The 13,886-nt window shown below is 36.2% G+C and overlaps 1 protein-coding gene across 1 annotated transcript in view; it reads left to right on the top strand.

Moving 5' to 3' along the window:
• The window catches only part of LOC112047988 (atrial natriuretic peptide-converting enzyme-like), an 88,922-nt gene extending 75,833 nt beyond the window's left edge, over positions 1–13,089 (top strand). Inside the window, exons 13-17 of the mRNA XM_052881650.1 lie at positions 1,300–1,480; positions 1,670–1,823; positions 2,097–2,220; positions 2,536–2,684; positions 4,641–13,089. Of these exons, the coding sequence (XP_052737610.1) occupies positions 1,300–1,480; positions 1,670–1,823; positions 2,097–2,220; positions 2,536–2,684; positions 4,641–4,850 (818 nt within the window). The 3' untranslated portion in view covers positions 4,851–13,089. The remainder of the gene's footprint in view (positions 1–1,299; positions 1,481–1,669; positions 1,824–2,096; positions 2,221–2,535; positions 2,685–4,640) is intronic.
• The last annotated feature ends 797 nt before the right edge of the window (positions 13,090–13,886 follow it).

The raw sequence follows: 13,886 nt of genomic DNA on the forward strand, positions 1-13,886 counted from the left end.
AACTACTTATTTATGTAACAGTTCATAAAGTTAATTATTTTCTTAATAAAAATATATCAATTTTATCGGGAATTTTAGGGGATTCAAAGTCTGTTAGTAGTGAATAGAATTCTTATAAAATAATTATCATGTATAAAAAGGTAACATTGACTCGGCTCTGGGCCGAGCACCACAAGGATTAATTATGTTTTGGCGACCGCTTTTGAGTGGAATACTTTTAGAAGTTCTCTTTAACGAACTTTTTTTAAGCTTAATAATGAGTGTCGCCGGCCCTGCTTTTTGTTTTGGGTTTTTGTAAAAGCCTTTCAGCTTTCAAGTCGTCTGACTCTGCCGCGTGAGTGCCCGCTTTACAAAAGTGTTTTGACAGTGTTATAATTAGGTACGCAGTAAAATATGAAATGGGCTTTTTTTATTACTAATACGCCCGCGACATCGTCCGCGTAAAAATCGATGTCAACTTTCAACCCCTATTTCACACCCTTCTATTTATATTTTGGCAAGTTTTATAATGTAATAATAATTAGTCTACTAATCATTTTACAAATGTACTTGAGAAATAAAGGACTTTGCAAACAAACTGCTTGATCCCTTTCTGGTTTTATTTTCGCGACAAAAAGTATCCCATTATCTCGGTCAAAAAAAGGCGGATATACAGTCAGACAGATAGACAGACAAAAAATAAAAATAAAGTACTTCAGACTTCAGTATCGATCATAATTAATTTAATGCCCCCTAACAAAATTTTTCAAATTATATCCAATGGGGGACCCGGTCAATCTTCACTTTTATTTATGTGCATTTCTTCCCTAACCCAACGCTATCCTACTCCCACCCTACCCTACCCTAACCCTACGCAACCCTACTCCCACCCTACACCTACCCAAACGTACCCTAACCCTACTCTACCCTACTCCCACCTTACACCTACCCAACAATACCCTACCCTACCCTACCCTACCCTTACCCTACCCTTACTCTACCCTACTCCAACTCTACCCCTACCCTAGATCCAAATAGTATAATAGCAATCACAAAAAAAAATAACAAAACCGGTCCAGCCCTTGGAGCGTGCTGCTCAAACTCAAATAGAAAGCTACTATATTAGCGAGAGTCTTAGACTATGTTTTATTCACACGGAAACGGGAACTACGTAATTAAAACCGCAGGACATATATATAGGGCCAATTCTTTAGAAATCTTGTATAATCACCGAAACTTAGGTATAATTAATTAACATACTGTAAAGAGCAAACCATACGAATGGAGAAAATAATAATTAATAGACTGTATTATCCTCAGAATGTGGCAAGCGGCGCACTGTCGGCGGCGCCAAGAAGCGCATCGTGGGCGGCGTGGAGGCGTCCCCGGGGGACTGGCCCTTCCTGGCCGCCATCCTCGGCGGGCCCGAGGAGGTGTTCTACTGCGCCGGCGTGCTGGTGGCCGATCAGTGGGTGCTCACCGCGTCGCACTGCGTGGGCAAGTGAGTAGCGCACGCTTCCACAGATTAAGTAGCTCACTTCCTATCGTTGACTTCACACAGCGTCGGCGGGTCGCTGAGAAATGCTTTCAGAAATTGAGAAACTGCCTTGCTTCCTCTCCGTATTAGATGTGAGAACAGACAAGTTGCAATTAGATCATTCTGATAAATTGAATCGTTGCTTCTGTGCAGTCACTCGGACGTGGACGGCTGGACCATCCAGCTGGGCATCACGCGGCGCCGCTCGCACGCCTACTACGGGCAGAAAGTGAAGGTGCGCCGCGTGGTGCCGCACCCGCTCTACAACGTGGGCGTGGCGCACGACAACGACATCGCCTTGTTCCAAGTGAGTGCCCACTGCTGAATACAGTCACTTGGACGTGGACGGCTGGCCGCACCTTTAATCCTGACGTGCTACACTTCTTGGAATTACGTGACACCCATTACTGCTTTGCGATAATTGCACGTAATAGAAGTGTTAAGAGTATGTTTGTATCCGCCTAATTGTAATTCAGAATTAGTGTTAGAATGATGTGTATGAGGATTCTGAAGTCTGAAGTCAACAAGCCTCCTGAAACTTAACCTGAATGACACCAACTAGCGCTCATCTGCTCCCCAGCTGGCGGTGCGTGTGCGCTACCACGAGCACCTGTCGCCGGTGTGCCTGCCGCCGCCGCAGCGCGTGCTGAAGTCTGGCACCGTCTGCACCGTCATCGGCTGGGGCAAGAGGGACGACAAGGACAGTAAGTGACGTGTACCCTCGCCTACGTCCTGTAGTACGTGTAGATGGTTATCAGCACATCTATGAGATATTTGCCATATCTTTTCAAATATGACCATTATGACCATATTCCTCCCATCTCCAATTAGTCGTAATTAATCGAATATTTGACCTCGCGACGTTACGATCGGCGTCTCAGCTGTTGCGCTATTAAGACTAATTCTTCTTCTTTAACATAGCATACGTCTACTGCTCTTGACCTAAAATGCTTGTCACACACCGAACGTTTCGTTCCTTGGAATATTAGGTTAATATAGTATATGTGACGTTGTCGCAGTGTCAGAGTACGAGCCGGCAGTGAACGAGGTACAGGTGCCGGTGCTCAACCGCGACCTGTGCAACCAGTGGCTGGAGCACCGCGAGCTCAACGTCACCGAGGGCATGCTCTGCGCCGGGTACGCCGAGGGCGGCAAGGACGCTTGTCAGGTGAGACCAGAGCCGTGCCCCACTCGCTGGAGACAGAGTACGAGCCGGCAGTGAACGAGGTACAGGTGCCGGTGCTCAACCGCGACCTGTGCAACCAGTGGCTGGAGCACCGCGAGCTCAACGTCACCGAGGGCATGCTCTGCGCCGGGTACGCCGAGGGCGGCAAGGACGCTTGTCAGGTGAGACCAGAGCCGTGCCCCACTCGCTGGAGACAGAGTACGAACCAGCGATGAGTTTGATGAGCAGAAGAATAGAATACTATCTATCATAATAACTATGTTGAGTTAATAATATCGAATCGTTTATAGTTTTATTACGTTTCAATGCCAATTACGTTATTCGCTGATTTCAGCAATTCATAAATTAATTGTGAAAAAATACGATATTTACGTTACGTTCAACTCGCCCGTCCCTCGCGGTTCGCACTACAATCTGCGGTCACAACGACGATGGGAAAGCAATATTTCTCGTGTAACAAATAAACCACGGACGCAGCGTGTCCCCTCGCTCGCAGCATCCCCACGTAACAATAAAACGGCTACATCAGCTGAAAGTTTCGAGAGGATACCCGAGCTGAATTTTCATTTTCAAAATAAAATCCTCCAAGTGGTCCGTTGGTGTTGTGGTTAATATATATAGTTACAGATAAAGAGTTCTTATATAGCGTTTCAGAATTAATAGGTGTTTTTTATGAGAATTTTTCTTTCCTGTCCTGAAAAGTCCTGAGTTTAGAAGTTGGTGGTGCGACGTCAATATTGCATATCCTGACACGGGACTTTAACCCAGGTCAAGATTCAATACCGCAATACGTTTGCCACTGGGCTATAAAAAGTGTTTGTTTTAGTCTTTCATTTGTTTATTTGTCCTTTTTTTAAATTATCAACAATGTTTATAAAGTAAAAAACACTATTCATAAAAAAAAAATTCAACCCTCCCGCTGCGGAATAGACGGGATCTGAGAGTCCAAGCAACCGGTGGTCATGGCTCCAGAGTGAGGAACCTCCTCACAATATACGCCGTCTCAAGAATAACTGCCTTCTGTATCCGACCCTTGATCCAGCAGTTAAGCGAAAGCTTTTCAAGGTGTTGGTCGAAGCTTTTTGCTACAAGACCATTGACTGAAACGACTAACAATAGAAGTTCACTCAACATACCACATGGCGGTAAATTAGCATGAGTATATTGTGTATTTATAGCATGAGGATTCACAAATTTATAATAGTAACAGTCTCTGCGCTAAACCGCAGACAAACGGACGGACAGACGGACATGGCGAAACTGTAAAGGTTCCTTGTGAACTACGGAACCCTAAACACTATGACACTAAATATCCGGAAACCGAATGCACAACGAGAATAAAAATACGTTGAAATAATTCCTAGATGAGTTTCCTGGCACGTTCGTCCATTTATTCAACTCCAGAGTGTTACTTGAGCAAACTGAATACCTTAATCATAATGATTAAGGTACTCAGTTTGATTTCCAGCTATGTGTCAATTTTTTATTTTGATCTAGTGGTTGAAGCCTTGCCTATTTAATTTATCAACTTTTATTTACAACTTATTTATTTTATTTATTTATTTCATTGGCCATTGGTAAAGCTACGGACAAAAATTACGTTATTGGGATTTGTCTTACAAGAAAAATCTTAATAGCAGTCTAGGGTTGCGAAGTTGGCGGTGTTGGTACACCCTGTGCCTCGAAGAGCACGTAAAGCCGTCGGTCCTGCGCCTGATCTCTCACCGGTCGTGTCGGTCTGCCGTCCCATCAGAATATGGAACATATTGAGAAAAGAGTGCACCTGTGCAAATTAAATTAAAGCGCACACTTGCCGCCGTGTCCAAAAAAAAAGAAAATAAACCAAACAATTTATAATAAACACAGTATGAAGTAGAATATGATGTATGAGCATTATTTAGACGCTGTAATTTGAACAGATTGCAATGACTGTTCCAGGGCGACTCCGGCGGGCCGCTGCTGTGCCCGGACCCGGACGACCCGAAGCGCGCGCGCTGGTACGTGGGCGGCATCGTGTCGTGGGGCATCAAGTGCGCGCACCCGCGCCTGCCCGGCGTGTACGCCTACGTGCCGCGCTACGTGCCGTGGATCCTCCGCCAGATCCGCCTCTACAACGACGACGACGCCAAGTCCGATGCGGATGTGTGAAACGGATGCGGATAAAAACAATGCGTAATCGATGTGCCGCAGCGTAGCAGAATGAAATGAAAATACACACGTAACCACTTTCATTCGTTTTGAAATGATAACTGTCTGAATAACTTATTTAAAAATGTTGTTGCTAACGAGAAATCGCGAAATGCTAATAATAATTACCTATTAATTTTCTGTACATTGTTTTTGTAAAACAGAATTTTTGCTATTAATACTAGTAACATGTGGATTTGTTTTTGATTTTATAAATAAAGAACTGTTGCAGTTGCAGTTAAGGAAAAATCTATAAGTCAATTCAATCGATATATTTACTTTTTTCTAGCGTAATTAGAAATATCAGTCAAAACGTCCTAATTGTTAATTATATCATGTCAATTAAAAAGTGATCAGTGGTTACGTTCGTATTCCTAAATATTATGTTCTGTTCTGCGTGTGAGTTAAGAGAATTAATTGAAAAAAATGACAATAAATGTAATTAACCAGCGACAATAAAATACGTTAAATAAAAATATTGACAATAAATTAGTTAACATAGTGACAATAAATGTTTAAAATAATTGTATTCTACTAGTGACAATAATATGTAAACCAACGGTTATATATTTCTACATTATAAAAAAGCGTTCACTAATAAATGGGCCGCGTTTCCCTATGACGTCAAAGTTATGTCACAACTTTTCGATACGATTTTAGTGTCATATGGGCATGAGGCGATAAAATGGCCAAAATATTTTTACAAATCGCTCAGTATTGCGGGTGAGGTAAATGTTTGATGCTGTGATACTAAAGGCCAGCGCACACTGTGGCGTGCCGCCGGGTGCACGTTTCGTATGGACTATTGGGTACCACAGGCGACACTGTGTAAAAGGAGGCATTTTTGGTTTGCACTACAGCAAGCCACCGTGTGCGCGGACCGTAACGGAACTATATTATAAACGGTGAAGTCGATTTAAGAAGCGTTTACCCGAACGAGTCAAAGTTGAGCTTTTTTATAACTTTGAACGTTTAAGGTGGAAACAGAGCTGAGAACCGACCCGCGGCGCGCGACGTTTGTGTTGTATAGTCATAGCTTCGTCTGTTTAGTCATGTAAAGACGTATCGTGTGTTCGCGCCGCGACAGGTCCGGCCGACCGGCGCGTCTCGAGTGTGTTCCCACCCTTAAATTCACGTTTCTCGATACTTTTTCTCGGGATATTTAGTGTCATAGTGTTAATATCTTGTTTACATTATACAGACATAGATAAGGAGACATTAAAGATGCTTGTAAATACTTATGTCGTAAACTTTACCCTATTTTCTCTGACGTCAAAATCGTGACATTTATTATGCAAAATTTAAAGGTTTACCTAACCTAATCTAGATAATATAGATCCTGAAAAAAAAAAGTTCGGCTAGGTATACAAAGCCCACCCCAGGTAATAACATATAATTTTTGTGTATGTACCAATAGTTGACGTCGTTTAGGTACATAAAATCATAGTAAATCACGGGAGTCACGATTTTATAGTTATAAAGAGTTCCACAAGGAAATGCGACAAACACAAAGACAAGCCGCGTGCCAATCTGGTGAATGAGAAATAACGTGACAAACTGTCACATCATTTATCAATAATCTTATTAAACGGCGCGCGCTGATTGGTGCACGATTTTGTACAGTGACTAAGCTTTAGCCTAAACTTTTAGGATGTTTATATGATGATGCTTCTTATTTTTCTCCTGCATTAGTTCGGTGTGTAGTTGTTATTTATTTGATGTTTGATGTTGTAGTCTTAGTGAGAAGTGCTTTTATAGATTAGTCGTCGGACTTTTCTTTTGATGTATTTTCTTAGGCGGCATTATATTATATTATGTAAGGCTGTCACTGTCGCTAGCGGTAGCGATAACGACAATAATATATTTAGTTACACTGGTGACTATTCTATTATTTGTGCGATCAGAAAGCAAAAAATATAAATTTCCTGACGACAATAGTCTGTGTGCACTGAAAAAATCTAAACAATAAAAAACAATTAAATTGAAAAAATACCCTGCCGTTACAGTATTAATATTCGAGTATTCAACTGGCACCGGTGAACGAATGTTTATAAATATAATAGTATCTAGTTACTCAAAAATATTGTTTATAGAAATATTATTTATATAAGTTAAAAGTTAGATATTATTCTTCCTTAAAGACAATAAAATAAATATCTAATTAGGTATGTACTTAAATAACTTTTAAATATATTTTATACATTTAACAAAATCAACTATTTTTAAAAAATGTTAAATTTATTAGCAAAATTAAACCTTCGCATTCTGCCGGAAATAATCTTTTGATATCGATATTTTATAGTGACGTATTCGAGTATGTACATAATTATACTGGGAGAGATAATTAAAAATTCCTTTGTGCGCGAACAATAACGTTTTAGACATTGTTTTAATGGTGAATGTGAAAATAATTAGTAATATAGCTTTAATAGCGAGTAAGAATGAATAAAAAAAATATAACCAGTAGCCCAAAAATATTAGTAGCTGGTAGTGAGATATACTAAAAATACGATCTAAATTATTAAAATTTATCTTTTGCAAAGTTCAATTATATGTAGCTATCTATGTTCATATATAAAAAGTATTCATTGTGTACAGTTTTTGATACAATATTAACTATAGAATTTTATTTAAAGGCTACATTAAACTGTAGTAGCTTATACGAAAGTATTCTATGGCTTTAGTGAATCATTTCATACATATAAGTATAGAGAAATAGCGGAAAACTATGCTCAAGGTTGCTACTACATAGATATCGTGTAATAAACATAGATAGATATTATATATATAGTAATGTATGCGTCGCAACGTAGTTCTTTCCAGAGTATTACAACAATGTTTGCGTCACTGTGGTTCTTTGTTTTTACGTTTATGTTTTATAACATTAAATTATAAATTATTCGAAAATATTTTAAATTAGGATCTACAAGGAGCAAATTGAAAATTTTAATAGTGTTTTGTATTTTTCAACATCGTTAATAATTAAAAAAAGACAAATAAATAAATGGTATAAAAATGTAGTGCAATGGAGATAACTGCGTTGCCACATGTACTACAAAGGTTGTTGACTTCTTATGAGTCCCCTTCTTTACTCGAGCTTTCTATTAGCGTTAATATATAAAATTATATAGCATCTAACGTAACATAAAGAGTCCTTTATACAAACAAAAATATGTATATATAGACATCGAAGACAATAAAAAATTATATTCATGTCAATAATATTTTATATATTTTAATTTCTAGATGTCATTATTGCGTTATTTTTTATCTCAATAAGAATATAGCGACTGAACGTATGAGTTATATATCGCTTGTTTCGATTCAATCGAATTTATCTTTTAGGTGTTATAGGTATATATAACTTTCGCTATCATCAAGTACATGAAGAATTATTTTTGAATTGTTATGTGATGTGTATTCGTTGCATTACATGATTATGATGTTTCTATAATCATATGCCGTCTATTACTATACTGATTGTTAATATTATTCTAGGTAAGGTAAATTAGACAGTTTAGAAGTAATTAGGAATAACAGTAAAACTAGAATTGCTTTAGCGTTGTCTTGATCTTCTTTCACTTAAGTAAGCTATTAATTTTCAAGTTGTCCTACCAGATTAGTTATTTTGTTAGTGATAAGTTAATGATGAATGCGGCCGTGCAACTTTGTTTACGTATAATGAAGAAATATTTTAGGGGATTGGGTCTTACCAATACTAAATTAATATAGAATTTTATTAAATTAATAAATTTATAATTCAAATAATAATGTTATGCACACTCTTTCAAAATGTAATACTATACATAATATTATGTAATTGTGTTACTTGCTCCTACAAAATGTGATCTTTTGATTGAGTGTATATATATAATTTTTTTATATATATAATTTTATTTTAAGTCGTAGTTTTCTACAACAATACGACATTATTTATAGGAAATAGCAAAAATGAAAAAAAACCTCTGATGTTGTTGAACTACATACATATTTCTTATTATATAACATTCAAATTATTTTTTTAATTTTGGTGCGTAATTAGAGGTGCCAAAAATGTACCTACTGTTTGACTGTTATAAATTTTAAGATCAAATAAATATCTTTGAAATTGGTTAATTCAACACTTTTACAATATTTATGAGAAGTTTTTATTTGAATGTTCTACTGTTTTTGTTCAAACTATGCCCTTATTAGAATCGCTTTGAGTTTTAGATACAGTTAAGTGGGAAAACACTGAGTGGTTTTGGACACGACGACGATTTTGCTACCAATCGACGCTGGAATATTAAATTATGCAAAAGGCTCCCTTACCTATCAATTAATTGTATTTAAGTAATGAATAGCAGTCGTATATGCATCGACATATTAGTTTGTCGTTGCGTATTGCGTAACTATACAGTCCGTTCAATTGCGATTCTTTATGACGTTTATCTACAGTGGTGACTTTTTCGTTGCAGGTAATGTTATTTTACATAAAGCTGATACAAAAGCCTAATTATTTTATTACGAAATATTATTAGAACAATATTATCTTTTTATCATTTAATGAGGGAATATAATTTTGGCCTTTATTATAGCGTCGCTTCTGCATGAAAAAGGTACACTTAATTACAAACAGATCGAACGCGTAAAAATGTCGTCGTGTGCATAATCTCTAAATACATATAAATAAACATGAGATGCATTGGTATTTGGCTTTATATGGAACATTTGACATGTTCAGCTCTAAATGTTTATACATGATAGATGTACTAATGTAAAGATGTAAACTATATGTCGTATACAATGTAATACGTAGAAGATAATCGCTGTTGGTCTCACCTATGTAGATAAAGTACGTGTTCATACCTTTACGGTTGTTCGGATTATGTTACTCATTTGATACACCCATACAAATATATAGGTAAAAGTTACAAAAGTAATGATATTATGATATAAATAATATATTGATAACCCAAATGACAAAACATTTGTTACTTGTGAGTCCAACGCACATATTTATTTTGCGTTAGCCAACATGCATGATCAGAGTGAAGTAAAACGTAATATGATTCAATGAGTCCTTAAAGAGTTACATATAGTGAATACTGCTGCTTTTAATTAAGGCGAAAAATACCTATTTGGTAATTTTCAAGATAGATAGTTAACTATTTCATTATATAAATAAAAAAAACATACGTCGAATTGAGAACGTCCACCTTTTTGAGCTAAAAATGCTTGAGTTAAAAAGCTCATTGCGTATGGTTTTTAATTAGATCGTGAGTGACATTTTGGCTGGGCTTTGTCGCCGTTTTCGGATCGTTATTAACTGTATGCAACAAAATTTTACGGTACAATGTTTTTCAATCGTGCTTCCTTCGAATCTCGACAAAGTTTGATATCGATGTTCCGAACGAATGACTAGCATAGTCCGAACACGCCCTCGAGTCAGCTGGATTGACTCAAATAATAATACGAATAAATGTATAGAAAGTATTTCATGTTACCGCTCTAATGACAATAAATGTTTTATATTATGTACTTAAGAAATATTAAATTCTAACAATATATGCTATATACTTTGCGTGTTGAGGGCTTTGAGAACTTTATTTAGTGATGAGCCACATATTTTATAATAGATATTATAATTATTATACACAAAAAGATTGATGAAGAAATCAATGTCCTAAATCCTTAAATTTATAATATTTTTTCATGTATGTATATATGTTATATATAAAAAAATATATACTTTGGCATTTTTCGTTAGTTGAACGTAGATTTGATGCGTATGGCGTACATATATACGGTGCCGGAAGGAACTTGTGTCATAAATAACCGTAATGAATGTAGCGTCTACGAAATCGTAGCACCGACGTCGTAGCATCGTAGACAAGCTCTAGTGTAGTACCTAGTAACAGTAAATAGTAACGCAAGATCTCCGGAGCTTTAGCGCGATACGGCGTAGCACATATGTAGTAGTACAAACAAAAAATGACTTTTCCATAATAATTTTCTTGTTTAATTTTATAATCAACACGATTGTTAGCTATTTAACTACGCTTTATCTTTTCTAGTAAAATCTTATTTATAGTATCCTAATTATAGTAGGTACATACAATACAATACTTCAAAATTTTAGATTAAGTATTAATTTTCCTCGTGCCTATACTATATCACACATTCAAAGTTACCTATACCGTGATTATAGTCACGGTGTTCAATAACATCGACATGGCTTTCTTGTGCGCGGCTCCTCGTATGTCGGATATGACGTATGGTTTCTTCATCACTCTGCATACTTCCACACATCTGAAGCCTGATAACAGACAATACAATAAAAAGTAAAATATAAAGGTTGTGTACTAGATGTTTAGAGTAACCATACGAGTAGAGTAACGCGATTTCCTCGTGAGGCTGAACGAAGGTGTTTATTGTAATTTTCATAATACATATTTCCCATTTTTCACAATATTTCACATTTTGACAGCATTCATTATTCACATATATAATACCTACCTATTTACATTCTAGGTCTAGGTCTGTGTTTGCTGACTTACCAGTGTAGGTAGGTACGTAATGACATTAGAAATACTAAGTTCATTTTATATTTCTTACAAAATTATATCTATGGATGACTTAAACCCCAATACTTTGACGTTATTAATTTTTGACAAGCTTGTAAAGAAATCGTACGATAAAATTGTAGGTACATTTTGACAAAAATGTTTAAAATTTTATACATAACACCATACTTATTTTATGGTATCTATTAAATTATACTCGTTCATATATCCCTCATACGTAGTTATCGAAATTTGTATTTTTCCATCGCCTAAGGCTTGTGAACTAACTTTGTAGCCTAGATTGTAACTGATAGTATTTATCGCTTTGAAATTAGTAAAAACGACAGATTATAAGTATTTAAAATTATACCTCCGGAACATATTTTTTTACATCAATGATAGAAGACAAACTTACATTTTAATATTTGTCATTTTTACTAGTTTATTAAGTGTACTTTAAAAGTAGTAATGTAATAGACACGCACAAAATGTAGCCAGTCTTTCAATTCTACAGAATATCAATGTGTGATAATAACTACGTGTTACAATTTGCGTGATATTTCCAACTAAGTCTGCCGTTTTGATTGTCGGCTTTTCGAACAGCCGCGCACGCGCATCGTTTTTTGAATTGTAATTGTCATAATTATGTGTAATGCGATCGTATTTCCAAAAACTACAAAGCGGCACACTTATTTGAATCGATCTTTACTTATTTCCTCATCGATGTTAAATGTTATAGATCGCGAGTGATGCTTTTGTAATCTATGTTGTAAGCGATTATTACACTTTTAATGTAATAATCAATTCGTGTAAACTGTCATTTGTGTAAATGGTTTTAAATTTCCAATGATTTCTTCCTTCCTTTTGGCTTGCCAATAAAGTAATACGTTTTAAGTGTATACGTAGTGTTAAAATATTTACCTATTTCCACCGTTTATTGAAAGTATAGGTATACTTACCTAAGTAAATTTACCAGAACTTATATCAGAGAAATTCACTTATTTAGATAAAATTATAACGTTATCGAAATTGTCTATTGAAATTTGTAATTCTACGCAACATATCAATCTATATATCCATTTATGCCCAACGGGTACTTTGTTACATTTTCATAAAAATAATATTATATATGTACCTATGTAACAGTAACAATCGGTTCAGAATTCGTTATTCGTTCTTACATTTAGTCATACCTACTGTTTTTTGTTTTCTGTTCAAACATTTTTAATAACAAAATACTTCAACCAGAATTCTGTAAATTACACACATTATTAATTCTGTAATTTACAGAATTAAAATAAGATTTGAGTATGACTAATTGACAGAACTTCTAATTTTAATACACTAAGGTATATTTTTCTATACTTAGCATTATTTTTAAGTAATTGTTTTAAGAGATTAGCGACATTCCTCGCCACGATAAGTTAGTTGATTTCTAAAGTCCATAGAGTAAATGTTTTAATGTTAGCTGCCGGGAGAGCGGCGCCGGCGTGGGTGTTGCTTGATAGTTTGTGTAGCACTACTTTGTTCCTCAAGCTTAATTAAATTATACATTAAGAAACACTTGCTTTTCATTACCATATCCTCAATCCTGGATGACTTTACAGTTAAGTTTTTATATTAAGAGAAGAACAACAGTCAACAGACGACCCTATGTTTTTTTTTCGGAAAGCCATTGCCTTTGAGAGTATCAATTCGCAGGACATGTACATATCGGGGCATCGACTATATTCCACTTCTGATATCGGCGGAGCCGTAGCCTCAGAGCAGGTTCTGAGCTATAAGTGTCAAGGATGGCAGATACATAAAGTAACACTATCGGTCATTACTGGAACGATCATTTAACTTGCTAATACAGTTCTACCCTCTATATTGATCAAGTACAGTGCTGATACTATCACATGCAAACCAGAGTTATCTATCATATGGCTAGGAGTCAGCCACCAGCTGATGTCAGACTTGTAACTGATCCAGTTGAGTTAAAGGGCCCTTTTACAGTTAACTAATACTCCCCCATTCTCAGCTGGTGTTGGCTCCCACCTAATTAACTAACAATGCAATGGCCTTATTTGTATTAACTCACCCACTGAAGTTCGGAAACACTATCACTATTTTCACACTGCACCATTACTATTTAACAAATGGAAGACGAGTATCCATTCCAAGAACTTGATTACACTGAACTACTCAACCAACAGACTACAGAGTGGCAAGGGACCTTCACTCCGTAAAACGTACCATTTTATTGTACGTTTACGTTACGTTGGCGCCTAGGCGCCATTTTAACGCAATACAATTGGACGAGAGTCACGTAATCAATCTTTCACAGTCTTATTTATTTAAACAGTAAATAATTAAATCCCAATTCCATGAAACCTGATTCTAATATTATCACAATAATTAACGTAGATTTTGCTAACTGTTCAAATAACTCAGGCGGCGACATACACAA

Source organism: Bicyclus anynana, chromosome 1 (assembly GCF_947172395.1).
Source record: "Bicyclus anynana chromosome 1, ilBicAnyn1.1, whole genome shotgun sequence".
NCBI lineage: Eukaryota > Metazoa > Arthropoda > Insecta > Lepidoptera > Nymphalidae > Bicyclus > Bicyclus anynana.